Source organism: Scyliorhinus torazame, chromosome 2 (assembly GCF_047496885.1).
Source record: "Scyliorhinus torazame isolate Kashiwa2021f chromosome 2, sScyTor2.1, whole genome shotgun sequence".
Lineage (NCBI taxonomy): Eukaryota > Metazoa > Chordata > Chondrichthyes > Carcharhiniformes > Scyliorhinidae > Scyliorhinus > Scyliorhinus torazame.
In genome coordinates, this window is record NC_092708.1 from 17,087,131 (window position 1) to 17,106,453 (window position 19,323).

Sequence of the window (19,323 nt, forward strand, 5' to 3'; positions counted from 1 at the left end):
AGCTGCGACCGTTTATAAAAAAAAAAAAGCGGGATTGCGCATGTGCACCTGATGATCTGGCACGCATGCGCAGTGCGGCCGCATTTAAAAAAAAAAAAAAAAAAATGTTCGCAGCCATTTTGAAGGCCGCTTGCAGTCGGCGTTTTTAACAGCCGGCTGCTGTGGCTGTTGCGCGCAAATTTGCGCGATCGGGACCGCTGCGACGGGTGGCTCCGCGACCCTCCCGCACGGGTCGCGCCCCCAGGTTTGACAATGCCTGCTTTAAGATCACGCATTTGCACATCTTAAAAGGGGCATTTCCCATGGGTGGCAAAATATTCCTGATTTGCCGGCAAATCTGCACAGTTCTAGAGGGAATGTTGGGCAGGACCATGCCGGCATTTGGGAATTTTAAAACCGAGGTGTTGCTGGTTAGGAGACAGTGAAGGTCAGTGAGCACAGAGGTGATGGGTGACTAGGACATGCTGTGAGTTAGGATACGGGCAGCAGAATTTTAAATGAGCCAATGCATGCAGAGGCGAGACAAGGAGAGGTGGGCCAGGAAGCCATTGGAACGCACCAGACTGGAGGTACAATTCAACTCCATATCCCTGGGCTAGGAAAGGGTTAAGACCGACTTGTTGCTCTGTACTGCTTGACCCCACCTCAAAATATGCGAGCGAGCATTGAGTGGGGATAGAAAGAGGGTCCCTTCCCGATGGTGGAACTATATGGCCGCTGTTGTATTCCGGAAAACCAGTTGGTGAAGGAATAATACTGGAGCCAATCTTTACTCAGTCCATCATTTATTTACAGAGTGAATCATCACGGAAACCAATTCAACCACACTGCCATTTCAATAACTATATCTTGTACAGTTTGTACACCAATAAAAAAAATGAACTAGTAAACAAGTGAACAGCCCCTGAAAGGGGCATGGCAAGAAAATGATGAAATTTAACAAACTAAACAAAAATAATTTTCCCGGGGCTGATGGTGCACTCCAGCCCCTGAAGCACCCGCTGGTCAAGGAAGGTTTCAAGTGTACCAACAGACACCGTATGCCCCCTTTCCAGGGACACTCGGGTACGAACCTAGCCACGAAAGAGGGGCAGGCAGTCTGGCTGAATGACGCCCTTTCCCAACCCAGGGATATGGAGTCTGTGCACTGCCTGGACCTATTGGCCACCATGGCAACTGTCTCCTGCTATCTTAAAACCCAGAAATGAACAAATTAACAACTCTAAAGGACGATAAAAGCAAATAAAAGTGGTGTTCCTGGGCTGAGGTAGCACTCCAGCCCCCGCGGTGCCCCCTCCCAGTCACCAAAGGCCTCGAGCATATCAGTAGGCATTGCATGCTCCCTCTCCAGGGGCAATCAGCTGCGAACATTGCTGCGGAAGAGGGCAGATAGTCAGGTCAGCAGCCCCCTTGACCGCCTGTTGCCTGGACCTGTTAATAGCCAATTTGACCAGGCCCAGGAGCAGGCTGACAAGGAGTCCTCTTTCCTTCCCACCCCCCTCCACACAGGATGCCCAAAGATCAGGAGTGGGGGTGGGGGGGGCTGAAGTGTAGCCAGAATTTGAGGAGCAGCCCCTTCAAATAGTCGGAAAGGGGTTTCAACCTTCCACAATCTGTGTACAAATGGAACAATCAATAGAAATAAATTAATAAAAGGGGTGACAGCCCCTGGTGGAAATTCCCTACTTATAGTCTCTTTTTAATGAATTGAAATTAATAAATCAGATTACTGCCCTCTTTATACATCTTTAAAAATCAATAAATGAAACAAAAGTACAGTGGTGACAGCCCCTGGAGGGGTGCTGTAACTAAAATAAAATAACAAAAGGAAACTTAATAAATCAAGCCAAAGTGTAATTGCTGAGTGTGATGGTGCACCCCATCCCAGGGTGCCCACCGGCCATGGAAGGCCTGAAGTGTGCCAGTGGACATCAGATGCTCCTCCTCCCCTGCCACCCAGTCACAAACTTAGCAGTTGTAAGGGACAGACAGTCGGATCAGACCACTCCCGCTGTTGTCTTTTTATATCTGCTCAATTGAAACCCAAATTAATGCCATTCACCGGCATATAATTAAATAAAACCCGATTTACAATTCACAGCGAAATGTGAAGCGCTGAGAGGAGCTCACAGCTGGAGGGATCTAACCTTTACATTGGGACATGAGGAACCTGTCAGTCCCTTGAGCCTATTCTGTCCATTCAATTAGATCATGGCTGATCGGTATCTTAACTCCATAATTGCAACAAGACTTCCTTACTCTTGTACTGTAACTGCACATTGACTCCTCTTTCATGTACAAGGCCACTCAATTCTCTCTGAACACCAGGGTAATTGCAGGAACAGAGCTGGGTCCCAGCATCTCGCGCACAGGCACTCGAGTAAGACATTGGCTTGTAGTCTGTCCCTTGGATAAATAGTGAGCCAAAGTGACTGACAGTTTTATGTTCTCACCAGATACCTTGGTCCAAATGGAGGAACCTTTCTGCTGCCATCAATGCAACCAGAGCTTTGAGAGCCAGGACCTTTTGGCCAACCACCTGCAGTGTCACACACTGGACACGGGGCACGCTCTGTCCCCCAGGCACGAAAACGGGGGCAGATTGCGGGCAAAGCGCCCTAGGATCTCGTGCAGGAAGGAGGGCACCAGCAGCGAGGAAAGCAGTATCGTCCTGGCCGTTGCGGGTTTCACCACCCGGGAAAAGCACCCTTGCCTGGTCTGCGGCAAAGAGTTCACCCGAGCGAGGGCTTTGCAGGAGCATGCGGTCAAACACGATGCTGACAAGGTGGAGAGTTGCTGCGGCCAGCTCCCTGGGCAGTCGAGAGCCGGTTGCAGTGCCAAGTCCGTCCCCTGCCCTTACCGGAGCTGCGGATTGATATTCCAGGGTGTGGCAGAGATGGAGGAGCACAGGCGTGACCACTACCCGTTCCGCTGTGACCAGTGCGATTTCGCCTGCTCCAGCACCAAACTCCTAGCTCAGCACAAGAAGCGGGGGAGACTGAAAGAAAAGAAATTCAAGTGTAAACTCTGCCCCTTTAAGAGTTGCGTGGCGCACGACCTGAGCAAACACTACAGCGGGATGCATCAAGGCAAAGCTGCCTACAGCTGCAACAATTGCGATTTTACCAGCCCCTACCGCAAGGTTTTGAAGAAGCATCTGACCGAACACTCTGGTAGGTAACTCTGTAAGCTGCTCGGCACATTTCTCTTGCACCCAGGCTGTTGGGGAGCTCAAATCCTCTTGTGGCAAATTGAATTCGATAATATCTAGTTAGTTATGGGCTGATACCTGATAGAATGACATGATTTAAAAATCCCACAGGTTTGTATTGTCCTTCGTGGATGCTGATCTGCCATGCATAGTCTGGCCTGGACATGGCTCCAGTCCCACATTATGTGGTTGACTCTTAAGAGTTGAGACAATAAATATTGTTTTGCTGGGTTTTTTTGCCGACAACAATATCTTGCCTTTAATACAATTAAATATTATCTCACAGGAATGGTAAGACAGAATTTGATACTGAGGCACATAAGGAGATATTATGACACGTGACTAAAGATTTGCTCAGAGGTAAGCTTTCAGAGGGTTAGAGAGCTGGAGAAGCTTTAGGGTTCTGTCAGATCACTGACTGGAAAACCACAGAATGCATAGAAGTTCGGTCTCAAACATTTTCCTGTTTGTTCTCCTGGCAGACCCCCTGAAACAAAATCTCTAACCTGCTCATCCAAATCTCTGCGGCCCGTATCCTAACTCGCAGCAGGTCCAGTTCACCCACCTTCCCCATCCTCACTGACCGCATCTGGCAACAACTCTGTGCTTTCAGATCCACCCACGCCCCCTTGCCCTTCCCAATCACCCTAATTTCAATGGTCCCACAAATCTGCAATAGCCTCTGCAGTCCTCCAATCCTAGCTTCTTGAGCATTCCTTATTATAATAGCTCTCCCATTGGCCACCTTGATTTGATTTGATTTGATTTATTGTCACATGTACTGAAGTACAGTGAAAAGTATTTTTCTGCGGCCGAGGGAACGTACGCAGTATGTACATAGTAGACAAAGAGAATAATCAACAGAGAACATTGACAAATGGTACATCGACAAACAGTGATTGGTTCCAGTGCGAAACAAGGGGCCAAACAAAGCAAATACGTGAGCAAGAGCAGCATAGGGCGTCGTGAATAGTGTTCTTACAGGGAACAGATCAGTCCGAGGGGGAGTTGTTGAGGAGTCTTGTAGCTGTGGGGAAGAAGCTGTTCCTATGTCTGGATGTGTGGGTCTTCAGACTTCTGTATCTTCTGCCTGATAGAAGGGTCTGGAAGAAGGCAATGCCTGGGTGGGAGGAGTCTTTGACAATGCTGTCTGCCTTCCTGAGGCAGCGGGAGGTGTAGACAGGATCAATGGGAGGATGGCAAGCTTGTGTGATGTGTTGGGCTGAGTTCACCACACTCTGCAGTTTCTTGCCTTGCCTCTGCTGCTGGAATAAGCTCTCTAAACTGTTCTTCTTTCTCTGACTCCTGCCCCCATCCTTGCTTTAAGATGCTTTTCAAAGCCCCCTCATTGAGCAAGCTTTTGGTCAGCTGGCTGAATATCTCATTCTGTGTCAAAGCTTGTGCGATGATGTGAAACGACTTGGTATGTTTTACTACATTAACGGCGCTATATAAATGCAGGTTGTTTGGACTGCTATGCTGGCATTCATCAACACCAAATGGAAACCTACTGTTCATGGCTCAGTACTTCACTGGGAGGGATCGTATCATATCATTTTGATGGGTGTGTCCAGAACCATGATGGGTGGTCCAGAACCAGGGGTCACACTCTGAGGATTCGGGGTAAACCATTTCCGACAGAGATGAGGAGGCAATTCTTCACCCAAAGAGTGGTGAGCCTGTGGAATTCATTACTGCAGGAAGTAGTTGATGCGAAAACATTGAATATATTCAAGAGGCGGCTGGATATAGCACTTGGGGAGAATGGGATCAAAGGCTATGGGGAGAAAGCAGGATTAGGTTATTGAGTTGGATGATCAGCCATGATCGTGATGAATGGCGGAGCAGGCTCGAAGGACTCCTGCTCCTATCTTCTATATATGTATGTATTTACAGTGCAGAAGGAGGCCATTCGGCCCATCGAGTCTGCACCGGCCCTTGGAAAGAGCACCCTACCTAAGCCCACACCTCCACCCTATCCCCGTAACCCAGCAACCCCACCTAACCTTTTTGGCACTAAGGGCAATTTAGCGTGGCCAATCCACCTAACCTGCACATCTTTGGACTGTGGGAGGAAACAGGAGCACCCGGAGGAAACCCACGCACACACGGGGAGAACGTGCAGACTCCGCACAGACAGTGACCCAAGCCGGGAATCGAACCTGGGACCCTGGAGCTGTGAAGCAACTGTGCTAACCACTGTGCTACCGTGCTGCCCTTGTGTCAAAGCCACTTTCTTTCTTTCATGGGATGTGGGTGCTGCTGGCTGGACCACCATTTGTCGCCCACCGCTAAAAGCCCGTGAACTGAGTGGCTTGCTCGGCCGTTTCATAATCAACCACATTGCTGGAGTCGCAGGTAGGCCAGACTGGGTAAGGACGGCAGATTTCCTTCCCTAAAGGACATTAGTGAACCAGATGTTTTTGTTAGACATATCGGCAATGGTTTTTACCTTCGTCATTAGACTTTTAATCCCAGATTTTTATTGAATTTAAATTTCGCCATCTGCCGTGGTGGGATTTGAACCCAGGTCCGCAGAGCATTACCCTGTCCAGTGGCTATACCACTAGGCCACTGCCTCCCCCAATGTTGCTCTGAGATGTGTCTACTGAACGGTAACTGAACTTCCGAACAGTGATTCACCTCACAACGTGCTTGGTGGATGTTTGAATACATTGTGCTGCAATGCTATGCTGGAAAGTAATTGAATGCAAGTAGGCAATTCAGCCCATTTTCCCAGGTAGGCCACCTAGTTAAAGAGATTTCAAATAATTCCCTTTTGAAAGTAGTTATACACTTTACTTTAAGAGCCTGTGTTCTGATCACGCTGCTCATGAAAAGTATTTTTCTCATCCTCCCTTTTAATTCTTTCCTGAATTTTATGTAAATTTACGACCATTTGTTATAGATCCACCAGCCAATGGAAACAGACTGCCGTTATTTACCTTATCGCCCGTTTCGTTAATTTATATCTATGATTATCACTATTTTGGCAGATATAATGGGAAATGCCGATATAAATATGATGTGGAGATGCCGGTGTTGGACTGGGGTGAGCACAGTAAGAAGTCTTACAACACCAGGTTAAAGTCCAACAGGTTTGTTTCGAATCACTAGCTTTCGGAGCACTGCTCCTTCCTCAGGTGAATGAATAGGTAGGTTCCAGAAACATATATAATATATATATATATATGACAAAGTCAAAGATGCAGGATGATACTTCAAAGTTGTCTATATATATATATATATATATATGTATATATATGTTTCTGGAATCTACATCTTCGTTCAAGTGAGTCTGCACCGACCCACTTAAGCCCTCACTTCCACCCTATCCCCGTAACCCAATAACCCCTCCTAACCTTTTTGGTCACGAAAGGCAATTTATCACGGTCAATCCACCTAACCTGCTCGTCTTTGGACGGTGGGAGGAAACCGGAGCACCCGGAGGAAACCCACGCACACACGGGGAGGACGTGCAGACTCCGCACAGACAGTGACCCAGCGGGGAATCAAACCTGGGACCCTGGCGTTGTGAAGCCACAGTGCTAACCATTTGTGCTACCGTGCTGCAGTCTGGGGTTCTGGCCTTTAGTTGGTCCTGCGGCAGAGTTTTTTTTTTTAACGTTGCCCAACTCCATAGCTGTGTTTTCCAGATACTTTTATTCATATTAGACAATGATCAGTACCTTTTGTAATTCTGAATCGTAATCACAGTGAAGATGTACGATAGCTCATTATGGGGCACTGATAAAACCAAGAGGAGTGTGACAAGATACTGGATGACATGACTAAACTTGCAGACTGAGCATGCAAATAAATTAATTTCAGTGTTGAAAAGTGGTTCATTTTGGTAAAAAAGATAACAAGGCCACATACTACTTGGGTAACGGGCTGGAGGAGTCGAGGACTCTAGGGTTACACATACACTTCATTAAAAGTAATGACCCACATTTGTAAGACGGACTAGGTTAATTTCTGGGGGAATTGGATTGAAAGGCAGGGAGGTTCTGTTAACCTTGGACGGAGTTTTGGTTCGACCACATTTGGAGTAAATTACATCTCCAAGCCCCGCTCTCATTATATAAGCATGTACCCATGCTGCAGCACCCCCTCTGGCAGGAGGGTGCGCTTACACTGTGACAAGTAATATAAGCAATATCCATTTTAAATTTGGATCTGATTAGACTTCATTTGGAACACTGTACACAGCTCTGGTTCAAATATGATTTTTAAAAAAGTATACCATGGCACGGGAGCAGGTGTAAAAACATTTCTCAAAAACTGTGAGATTATACCTTTCGGGAAAGATTTGACCATACTGGGGAGAAGATTTGAGGGTTGATGTGATAGAGATCTTGAAAGTTATGAGGGGATTTGAGGGTGGATGTCGAGAGAATGATTTCATTTGAGGGAGACCAAAACTGGGAGCCGGAAATGTAAGACGACCACTACTAAATCCGGTTGGGAATTTGGGATTGTTTACCTAGAGAGTGGTGACGATGTGGGACTCGCTACCAGAGGGAGAGTGGTTTAGCTGAATAACATTTTAGGGGAATCTATATGGACGCAGGAGGGGGAAAGGAATTGAGAGATATGCAGGTGGGATGAGGTTGGTATGGAGCGTAAATTCTGGCACTGGGCTGAATGGCCTGTTTCTGTGCCGTAAACTCGACATGGCACCAGTTCTTCTGCAAAACTGGGTGAGTATAAAAGGGTTTCCCTAACGCACAATATTAATGCATGATGGCCAGGCTGTGAATGGGATCAATAAATCAACGGTTGTCCATTCCATTTGGAATGATCATCTCGGATGTCATGCTCATTACCCGGTGTGACGCAAGCTCTTTGTTTCCTTGCAGATGAGAGTGGGAGTGCTGCCGAAGGGGACGAAGAACCAGAGGGAAGGAGACAGGAGGCAGGTGAAGGCGGTAGCTTCGCGCAGAGACAGTCCAGAAAGCGGAAGCGGTCCAGGTGTGATGGGGAAGAGCTTTTGTCCGAAACGGGCTCCGAAAGAGATACCAGCAGAGAAACCAAATCCTTCAGGCAGAGACACTTTCAAGGTGAGTTATAGATGGAAAAGACTTGCATTTATGTTGCGCCTTTCACAACTTCAGGGCGCTCAAGTGCGATAAAACCAATGAAATGTATTTTGACTGCAACGAATGCTGTGGTGTAGAAACCCCCAGGAACAGATTTGTTCTGACAAACAGCAGTGGGATAAATGACCAGATAGTCTGCATGAGTGACATTGGTTGTGGAGTAAAGTTTCTCAAAGGACCTTGGGTACCTCGTGACAGGGCAGGTGAGGCTTTGGTTTTATGTCATACTCTGAAAGACCACACCTCTGGCAGTGCAGCACTCCTTCCTGTGCTGCAGTGGTGTGTCAGCCTGGGTTCTGTGTTCAAATGTCTTTGACGGCACGGTGGCGCAGTGGTCAGCGCTGCTGCCTCACGGCGCCGAGGACCCGGGTTCGATCCCAGCCCCGGGTCACTGTCCGTGTGGAGTTTGCACATTCTCCCCGTGTCTACGTGGGTTTCACCCCCACAACCCAAAGGTGTGCAGAGTAGGTGGATTGGCCACACTAAATTGCCCCTCAATTGGAAAAAAAGAATTGGGTACTCTAAATTTATAAATGAAATGTCTTTGAACCCATGACCTTCTGACTCGGGAGGAGAACGCTACCCATTTGAGGAGCCACGGCTGATATACGTGTATTTACCCTTTGAGAGTCTCTTTGACCTTCTTTGTTTTTAATTGTCTGTCCCAGTTGACGTTCAGGAAGGATTGGAACATCTGTACAAGACTCACATCTGTCCTGAATGCAAACGTTGCTTTAAAAAGAGAACGCACCTGGTCGAGCACCTTCACCTGCACTTCCCGGACCCCAGTCTCCAGTGCCCTCACTGCCAGAAGTTCTTTACCAGCAAGGGCAAGCTGAAGGTACATCTGATGCGGGAGCTCGGAGAGAAGACCCATCACTGCCCGCTGTGCGACTACAGCGCTGTGGAGAAAAACTCCCTGAATAGGCACATGGCCAGCATGCATGAGAACACCACCAACTTCTACTCTGATGTGTACTCGTGTCCAGCGTGTGAAGAGAAGTTTACTGTCAGTAACTCGCTGAAGGAACACATGAAGACGCACAAGGAGGAGCGTAGGCCACTGGACTGTTTCGAGGGAGGCTGCAGCTACACAGCGGAGGAGCGCAAGGATTTTGTCCGGCACCTCAAGGAGGTTCACGGTGCCAGGGCAATAGAGTGCCGCTACCGGACTTGTGGCTCACTATTTGGCACGGAGGCGGGGATGGAGGCGCACCGTCGGACTCATTACGCCTTCCACTGCGACCAGTGTGACTTTGTCTGTTCCAACAAGCATGTTTTCCGGCGACACAAGCGGAGAGGGCACCCGGGCAGTGAGGAGCTAGCCTGCAGCTTCTGTCCGTACAAGACCTTCAACCCCGTGGAGTTCAACGACCACGTGGGAAAGATGCACGCCAACGAGAAGATCCACAAATGCACCGAATGTGACTTTGCCACAGCGCACAAGAGAGTTCTCAACAGACACATCCTTCTGCATACAGGTCAGTGCTAGTAACCAGAACAGCTGGGTAGAAAACCAGAGAGACCGCTCTGAAAAGGGGCAAATTTCATTCATCCAGCAAACACATTGAGGAGTTTTACTCTGTATCTAGCCCCGTGCTGTACCTATTCTGGGAGTGTTTGATGGGGACAGTGTAGAGGGAGCTTTACTCTGTATTTAACCCCGCGCAGTACCTGTCCTGCGAGTGTTTGATGGGGACAGTGTAGAGGGAGTTTTACTCTGTTTATAACCCCGTGCTGTACCTGTCCTGGGCGTGTTTGATGGGGACAGTGTAGAGGGAGCTTTACTCTGTATCTAACCCCGTGCTGTACCTGTCCTGGGCGTGTTTGATGGGGACAGTGTAGAGGGAGTTTAACTCTGTATCTAACCCCGTGCTGTACCTGTCCTGGGAGTGTTTGATGGGGACAGTGTAGGGGCAGCTTTACTCTGTATCTAACCCCGTGCTGTACCTGTCCTGGGAGTGTTTGATGGGGACAGTGCAGAGGGAGCTTTACTCTGTATCTAACCCCGCGCTGTACCTGTCCTGGGAGTGTTTGATGGGGACAGTGTAGAGGGAGTTTTACTCTGTATCTAACCCCGTGCTGTCCCTGTCCTGGGAGTGTTTGATGGGGACAGTGTAGGGGCAGCTTTACTCTGTATCTAACCCCATGCTATACCTGGCCTGGGAGTGTTTGATGGGGACAATTTGGCTGGGAGAAAAGCTTTGGTTATGCAGGAAGATTTTAAGGAGCATGGGTCTCAACCCCACAACCCAAAGATGTGCAGAGTAGGCGGATTGGCCATGGTAAATTGCCCCTTAATTGGAAAAAAAATAATTGGGTACTCTTTCCTCGGGTAGGAGAGTCAAGTACTAGGGGACATAGGTTTATAGTGCGTGGGGAAAAGTTTAGAACATGTGCGAGGCAGCGCAGCTTTTTACACAGACGGTGGTAAATATATGGAACGCGCTGCCTGGGGAAGTGGTGGGAGCAAGTACGAAGTGGCATTTAAGGGACATCTGGACCAATATATGAATAGGGTGGGAATGGAAGGATATGGACTCCGTAAGTGCGGATGGTTTTAGTTTAGGCAGGGACCATGGTCGGCACAGGCTTTGAGGACCGAAGGGCCTGTTCCTGTGCTGATTTCTTTGTTCATTCAATAGGATCATGTCTGATCTGATTGTAACTTCAGCCCCACAGTCTTGCTTATCCCTGATAACCCCCCCCCCCCCCCCCCCCCCCCCACCGATAAGCTAGAATCTATAGCTCCACCTGAAATATTCTGTTACATTTAGATTTATTGTCACGTGTACCAAGGTACAGTGAAAAGTACTGTTCTGCATACAGTCCAGGCGTGAAAAAAAACATAGGACATACGTAAATGCTCAGTGTAAATACACAACGTAAACACACAATGTAAATACAGAGACACACCGGGTGAAGCATACAGGAGTGTAATAGCACTCAGTAGAGAATATGTGTGGAGAGATCAGTTCAGTCCTTAAGAGGGTCATTCAGGAGTCTGGTAACAGCGGGGAAGAAGCTGTTTTTGAATCTGTTCGTGCGTGTTCTCAGACTTTTGTATCTTCTGCCCGATACTTCACTTCCTGAAATCAATGACCAGCTCTTTAGGTTTGCTGACAAGGGACAGATTGTTGTTGTTACACCACGCCACTAGGTTCTCTATCCTCCTCCTACACTCTGACTCATCGTTGTTCGAGATCTGACCCACTACGGTCGTGTCATCAACAAACTTGTAGATGGAGTTGGAGCCAAATTCTGCCACACAATTATGTGGTGTTACCACCACTTCTCAGCAAAAGGGTTTCAGAGGCTCTGGGAGAAAAAACTTCTCCTCATCTCTGTCTTTGATGAGTGACCCCATATTTTTAAACAGTGACCCCCTAGTTCTAGATTCTCCCACAAGAGGGAACACCCTCTCCACACCCACCCTGTCAACACCCCTCAGGATCTGAAAGGTTTTGTTCAAGTCGCCTCTCACTCTTTTAAACTCCAGTGGATACAAACCTAACATGTCCAGCCCTTCCTCCGAAGACAACCCACCCATTCCTCCAGGTCATTTAGAGTTTAAAAATCAATCTGTGATCGTATTCTTGCAGGTATGGCACAATTGACAAGGTATTTGCTGAGGGATGTCCCCTCGAGAATGATGGATTGCAGTTTCATGTTAAGGGGTCTCCCATTTAAGACCGAGACAAAGAGGATTTTGTTTCTCTAGCGGGTCTCTCCCACAGAGAGCACTGGAGACTGGGTGATTGAATATATTCGTGACTGAGTTTTGATCGACAAGGGAGTCGAGGGTTATGGGGAACAGACAGAAACGTGGAGTTAAGGCCATAATCCGATCAGTGGCCTGAATGACCAACTCCTATTTCTTGTGATCCTATTAATAAAAATGTAACTGCCTCAGATTTAAAATCAATAATTGATGTAGCATCAATCTGTGGTCAGGAGTTCCAAACTTGTAGCACCCATAATATCTTATGTGCGAGTATCTTATATTACCGAAGATCAGTAACCCCATTTGAGCGGCCTTTCTTCATACGCGTTAGCAAGCACTTTGAACAGGGTGGTAGAAGGGAGTGCAGCAGAGCTTGATCTGCTTGACACCAGTCACTCATTGAGGATCAGCAAGGAGATGGATGTTTCCTCGTCAATCTTTACTTTGCAACTTTTCCACCTTTCCTTAGCCTTCCTCGTAATTTGGATACCAAAATTGTGCACAGTAACTCCAGTTGGTCTAACCAATGTTCAGTGCGGGTTTAAGGAGTTGGGGAGTTTCGCTGGTTGAGGATGTGCCTGGGTCTAATTGTTTTATTATTTTTTGTTGGTTTTAAACCCTCCTTTCTAGGCGAGAAGCCACATAAATGTGAACTGTGCGATTTCACCTGCAGGGATGTGGGATACCTGTCGAAGCACATGCTGACACATTCTGACGATAAGAACTACATGTGTACAGAGTGTGGCTACATCACCAAGTGGAAACATTACCTGACGGTGCACATGCGCAAACACACTGGAGACCTGAGGTAAATACTCTTGAGTAAATTGTCTGCTTGCCAAATTGAAGAGTCTTTTGTGTTGGGGGGAGATATCTATTCTTATCAAACACTCCCAGGACAGGTACAGCACGGGGTTAGATACAGAGTAAAGCTCCCTCTACACTGTCCCCATCAAAAACTCCCAGGACAGGTACAGCACGGGGTTAGATACAGAATAAAACTCCCTCTACACTGTCCCCATCAAATACTCCCAGGACAGGTACAGCATGGGGTTAGATACAGAGTAAAGCACCCTCTACACTGTCCCCATCAAACACTCCCAGGACAGGTACAGCACTGGGTTAGATACAGAGTAAAGCACCCTCGACACTGTCCCCATCAAACAGTCCCAGGACAGGTACAACACGGGGTAGGTATAGAGTAAAGCTCCCTCCACACTGTCCCCATCAAATGCTCCCAGGACAGGTACAGCACGGGGTTGGATACAGAGTAAAGCTCCCTCTACACTGTCCCCATCAAACACTCCCAGGACAGGCACAGCACGGGGTTAGATACAGAGTAAAGGTCCCTCTACACTGCACCCATCAAACACTCCCAGGACAGGCACAGCACGGGGTTAGATACAGAGTAAAGGTCCATCTACACTGTCCCCATCAAACACTCCCAGGACAGGTACAACACGGGGTAGGTACAGAGTAAAGCTCCCTCCACACTGTCCCCATCAAATGCTCCCAGGACAGGTACAGCACGGGGTTGGATATAGGGTAAAGCTCCCTCGACTCTGTCCCCATCAAACGCTCCCAGGACAGGTACAGCACAGGGTTAGATACAGAGTAAAGCTCCCTCTACACTGTCCCCATCAAATACTCCCAGGACAGGCACAACACGGGGTTAGATACAGAGTAAAGGTCCCTCTACACTGTCCCCATCAAACACTCCCAGGACAGGTCCAGCACGGGGTTAGATACAGAGTAAAGCTCCCTCTACATTGTCCCCATCAATCACTCCTGGACAGGTACAGCACGGGGTTCGATACAGAGTAAAGGTCCCTCTGCACTGTCCCCATCAAACACTCCCAGGACAGGTACAACACTGGGTAGATACAGAGTAAAGCTCCCTCCACACTGTCCCCATCAAATGCTCCCAGGACAGGTACAGCACGGGGTTGGATACAGAGTAAAGCTCCTGCTACATTGTCCCCATCAAACACTCCTGGGACAGGTACAGCACGGGGTTAGATACAGAGTAAAGCTCCCTCTACACTGTCGCCATCAAAGACTCCTGGGTCAGGTACAGCACGGGGTTAGATACAAAGTAAAGTTCCCTCTACACTGTCCCCATCAAACACTCCCAGGACAGGTACAGCACGGGGTTAGATACAGAGTGAAGCTCCCTCTACACTGTCCCCATCAAATACTCCCAGGACAGGTACAGCACAGGGTTAGATACAGAGTAAAGCTCCTGCTACATTGTCCCCATCAAACACTCCTGGGACAGGTACAGCACGGGGTTAGATACAGAGTAAAGCTCCTGCTACATTGTCCCCATCAAACACTCCTGGGACAGGTACAGCACGGGGTTAGATACAAAGTAAAGTGTCCTCTACACTGTCCCCATCAAATACTCCCAGGACAGGCACAGCACGGGGTTAGATACAGAGTAAAGGTCCCTCTACACTGTCCCCATCAAACACTCCCAGGACAGACACAGCACGGGGTTAGATACAGAGTAAAGGTCCCTCTACACTGTCCCCATCAAACACTCCCAGGACAGGTACAGCACGGGGTTAGATACAGAGTAAAACTCCCTCTGCACTGTCCCCATCAAACACTCCCAGGACAGGTACAGCACAAATGCTTAATATCGGTGCCAAGATTGGGGAGACCAAACACACTCACATGCTTAATTGAAGCTTAACAGGAAAAAGTGCAACGCTTGCAGGATATTGCTAAGATACAAAAAGATTAGAAGTGTTGAAAGAGAAGGAAGTGGGAGGTATTGGTCTCCAAACCTCTACCTCCCTCTCCCGTTTGAAATTTGTCATTGTGTTCCTGCTGTCTTTCTCTTTTCAGGTACCATTGTAATCAATGCTCATACCGCTGTCACCGTGCAGACCAGCTCAGCAGTCATAAGTTAAGACACCAGGGCAAGTCGCTCATCTGTGAGGTGTGTGGCTTTGCTTGCAAGCGGAAGTACGAGCTGCAGAAGCACATGCAAGTGAAGCATTCTAAGGACTATCAGATACCCCTCTATCAATGCCGGTACTGCAGCTACCAGACCAGGTACAAGCAGGCGCTCCTGAACCATGAGAACTGCAAGCACACCAAGCACAAGGAGTTCCGCTGTGCCCTCTGCTCCTACAAGACTTTCAGCAACACCAGTCTTTTCTTTCACAAGAGGAAAGTCCATGGCTATGTGCCAGGGGACAAAGAGTGGCTGGAGAACTATGCCAAGGAGGAGATGGCCATGAACTCCACCCACATTCTTTTGGGGTACAGCGACACGAGTTTGACTCTTTCGACCTTGGCCAGGAGTGAGGCGTGGCAAAAGAAGAATTCAGCTGTTGTGGAGGAACAGGATAAAGTGTACCAGCATGCCTTTGGGGCCTCTCTCTATGGAGAAGGGCTCTCGCAGCCTGGCGAAGCAGCACAAGGTGGTGTTGCACCACAAGAATCGGGACAATTGCAGCAGCACCTGGTGTATTCCGCCCCTGCAGGGCAGGGGCCTTTGCCCGACACCACGGAGCCTGGCGAAGCAGCCACGGACATTCACTGTGATGTGGAGAGGGAGTTGCAGAAAAGCCTGGGTGAGAATGGCTCACAGCTGGAGTTTCATAATACCCCGCCGGATGAGGTAACAAGGCAACTTTCCGGCTCCCAGCTGACAGTCCTGGATTCCTGGGAATCCTGTGACACTGGAGCCATGTACAGGGACTATGGACTGAACACTGGGGTGGGCATACAGGCTGACGATGGCAATGACGAGGCTGACATTGGCGACCACTGTGAGGATGAGGACTGTGCTGGCGGTGGGGACCACCTCATTGGGAACCGAGAGGAAGTGGGGCACGGGGTCAATGTTTTTGCTGATGCAGATCAGAACAGTGGTTATGAGCATTCGGGTAAACAGGAACAAATTGCTGCACCCACCCAGCTGGAAGTTGACACATCCACAAGTGTCAAGACCGAGGGGAGCTGGCTGAGTGCAATCGAGCTGCGCCTGACTGAGCCCAGTGAACGAAATCAGGGTGCAGCTGAATTTCAGCACGTTGAAACGGAGAGGCAGGCCAGCCCTGACCCAGACCACCCTGAGAGCCAGGAGCAGGCGCAGCTCTCCCAGTCTGAATCGGAGATACAGGCTTTGCGGAAACAGGACAAGCAGCAGGCCCAAGCCCTGGTCTTGGAGGGAAGAGTGCAGATGTTGGTGGTGCAAACCAATGCCCAGGTGTTCAAGTGCGAGAGATGTTCATACGTGACCAGGAAAGAGAAAGCCATGGTCCTTCATACAAAATCTGGGTGCCAGAACAAGAAGTCACCCCTGGTGTGCACTGCATGCGGGGCTGTTTTTAAACAGCAGCGAGGACTCAATACCCACCTGCAAAAGAAATGTCCTGTCATCATAAAGAAACACAAGCTTTACGTGCGGCAAGCGACAGTTCTCGGTTCCAGGGGAGGGTTGGATGGAGCGAAGGAGGAATTCACGGAGCCAGAAATAAAGAAAGTGAGAACAGTGCCCAAGAGGAAAGGCAAACTGGTCACCATCAATGGTAGTGAGAGGCAGGAGCTCAGCCCAGATCCAGTTCAAGCTGATCAGTCACTCACCAAAGTAACAGCAGACTGTGGAGTGGGGGAAGAGAATGCAGCTGCAGAGCTGCCGTCTGCCCATGTCCCAGAGCGCGATCACACTGAAGGCGATCTCCTGGAGGAAGCTGGACTCTTCACAGAGGAGGCATTGGGTCGCGCTCCCTCCATTCACAGTGAGACTTCCCCTCCGAGCCAGAGGGAAGTGTCGTCGCCGCGTGCGGAGCTGAATGAGGATTCCCAGCAGGAGTCGGGGGCGTGGAAGTTCCGGTGCGAGCAGGGCAAGTTCTGCTGTGCTGCGTGCCCGTTCGTCTGCTCCAGTGAGGCGGATATCAGCTGTCACATGGCTGGTGGCTGCCCGGCTCCCCTCAAGCTGCCCTGCGGATTCTGCGAGTTGCTGTTCCGCTCGGAGCGGGCGCTGAGGAACCATCAGGCTATCAAACACACCGAGGAAGAGGAGCTGTCGGACCAGAGTGACTTAGACGATCTGGAGAAAGCATCTTCCAGCGAGGATGAGGGGAGCCGCGATGGAGACAACCCGGAGAACAGCGGCAACTCCGAGATGGAGGGTAGCCCCAAGCAGAGGCGCTTCTTTTGCTCTCTCTGCCCGTTCAGCTGCTACCAGGAGCGGGCCTTGGACACCCATAAGAAGAAAGGCTGCATGAAGCCTGGAGAGCTCCAATGCAGCCTCTGCTCATTTGTCTGCAAGTCTGCAGCTGCTCTCAAGCACCATACCCGCCTGCATGGCAAGAAGTGCTGCCGTAAGAGGGCGCGGCTGAGCTGCCAGCTGTGCCCGTTCACCTGCAAGCAGGCCAGATGCCTGAAGCAGCATGTGGCCATCAAGCACGACGGTGTGAAGCCCTACAAGTGCCGCTACTGCAACTTCAGCACAACCCGACGCTACCGTCTGGATGCCCACGAGTCCCTGCACACGGGTGTGGGCCGGCTGACGTGTGACGCCTGCCAACAGACATTTGGCACCAGCTCCAAGCTACGCATCCACAAGCTGCGGGTCCATGAGAAACGGCCCACCCACTTCTGTGCCCTGTGCGACTATAGTGGCTACAACCAGAACGACATCACCCGGCACGTGAGCAGTTGCCACGCCGGCGAGCCCAGCGCGGCTTGCGGACGCTGCGAAGCCCGCTTCAGCTCGGAGGGCGCCCTCAAGCAGCACTGCCTGCGGCAGCACGAGGAGAAAGTCTGCCATAGGTGCCCCTCCTGCGTCTTTGCCTGCTACAGCGAGTCCACCCTCAGGAGCCACGTCCAACGGCAGCACCCACAGCTGGTGTGCTCTGTCTGCAAGGAACACTTTGAGAGGCGGGAGACGCTGGAGGAGCACAAGAAGGTTCACTTCAGCCACCACTGCCAGCACTGTGGCTTTGCCACCCGGGAGCGGCAGCAGCTTATCCAGCATTTACTGGACACCCACGAAGAGGAGTATGGGGCTGGGGCTGAAGGGGGCAAACCCTTCCGGTGCCCCTTCTGTGACTTTGCCTGCTACCACCAGATGGTGTTCGACTATCACATGAAGGCTCATGGGGGCACCCGCTTGTACAAATGCACCGACTGCGACTACACCACCAAGAACCGGCAGAAGATCACCTGGCACATTCGCATTCACACCGGCGAGAAGCCCTACAAGTGTCACCTTTGCAGCTATGCCTGCGCAGACCCGTCACGCCTGAAGGTGAGCAGGTTTTGGGTCTACCGACGTGTGTACCAGGCGTTATTATGCAGCAACCATCACCGGTGTGCTCGCTGACTGACATTAATTACCCAGTCCGGCCACACCCAATTCTTCATCCCCCTTCCCCACCACCCCCTCAGCAACACATTCCCTTTCTATCTAAGTAATTTCCTCCGGCCCCACAATCCTAAATCCTTGCGCTCCTCTAATTCCAACCTCTTCCTCATCCCTGATTTCCACTGCACCACCATTGACAGCCGTGCCTTTAGCAGCCTGGGCTCTAAGATCTGGAATTTCCTCTCTAAACCTCTTCCCCCTCTCTCTTCCTTCGACTCATTACTAAATCCTATCTCTCTGACCAAGCTGCCGACCCAAATATTTCCTTGTCAAGCTTGATGCCAAATTTGGCATCACTCCTGTGAAGTGAGCGACTTAGGAAGTTTAACTATGTTAAAGGTGCCATATAAAAGCAAGCTGCCCTGGCAGCAATGATGTTGAGGGTGGGTGAGGGGGGGGGGAGAGAGAGAAAGCAAGGGGGTGGGTTTCGTTACCAAGTTTGAACAGTCTGGGGCTCCTCTTTAATGTAGAGAGGGGCGACCTGATCTCTAAAATAGAGTTTTGATGGGATACAAGTGGAGATAATCCTGAAAAGAGAGGCATGTCAAAGCTTTTCTTCCTGTACTCATCAGGTCGCTTGGCAAAAAAAGCTGTATAAAGGGAAAGCAACTGTTTATACTGTATGAGAAGACAGCACTGATTGGTCAAGGTGTTGCCATGGAGAATGAAACAGTTGATGGTGACAGACAGATAACTGCCGAGCATGGTTAGAAATTTAAACCAGGCAGCCTGAGCCTAATTGGTCAAGGCGTTGCCTTGAGTAATGAATCAGCAAATGACTGTCACTTGTTGAAACAGGTGCAACGTGTGTACATGTTCTTCCTGTCTGCAAAGAACAAGGCCTTGTGTATTAATATAGGTAGTTTACGGTCCACACTAAAATTACTGTTTTAAACTT

General features: G+C 49.6%; 1 protein-coding gene across 4 annotated transcripts in view; it reads left to right on the forward strand.

Moving 5' to 3' along the window:
- The window catches only part of znf142 (zinc finger protein 142), a 68,053-nt gene that overhangs the window by 28,681 nt on the left and 20,049 nt on the right, over positions 1-19,323 (forward strand). For all 4 annotated transcript variants that reach the window (XM_072468788.1, XM_072468794.1, XM_072468804.1 and 1 more), the window contains exons 3-7: positions 2,457-3,173; positions 8,074-8,274; positions 8,982-9,794; positions 12,668-12,845; positions 14,891-18,308. In XM_072468788.1, the coding sequence (XP_072324889.1) occupies positions 2,457-3,173; positions 8,074-8,274; positions 8,982-9,794; positions 12,668-12,845; positions 14,891-18,308 (5,327 nt within the window). The remainder of the gene's footprint in view (positions 1-2,456; positions 3,174-8,073; positions 8,275-8,981; positions 9,795-12,667; positions 12,846-14,890; positions 18,309-19,323) is intronic.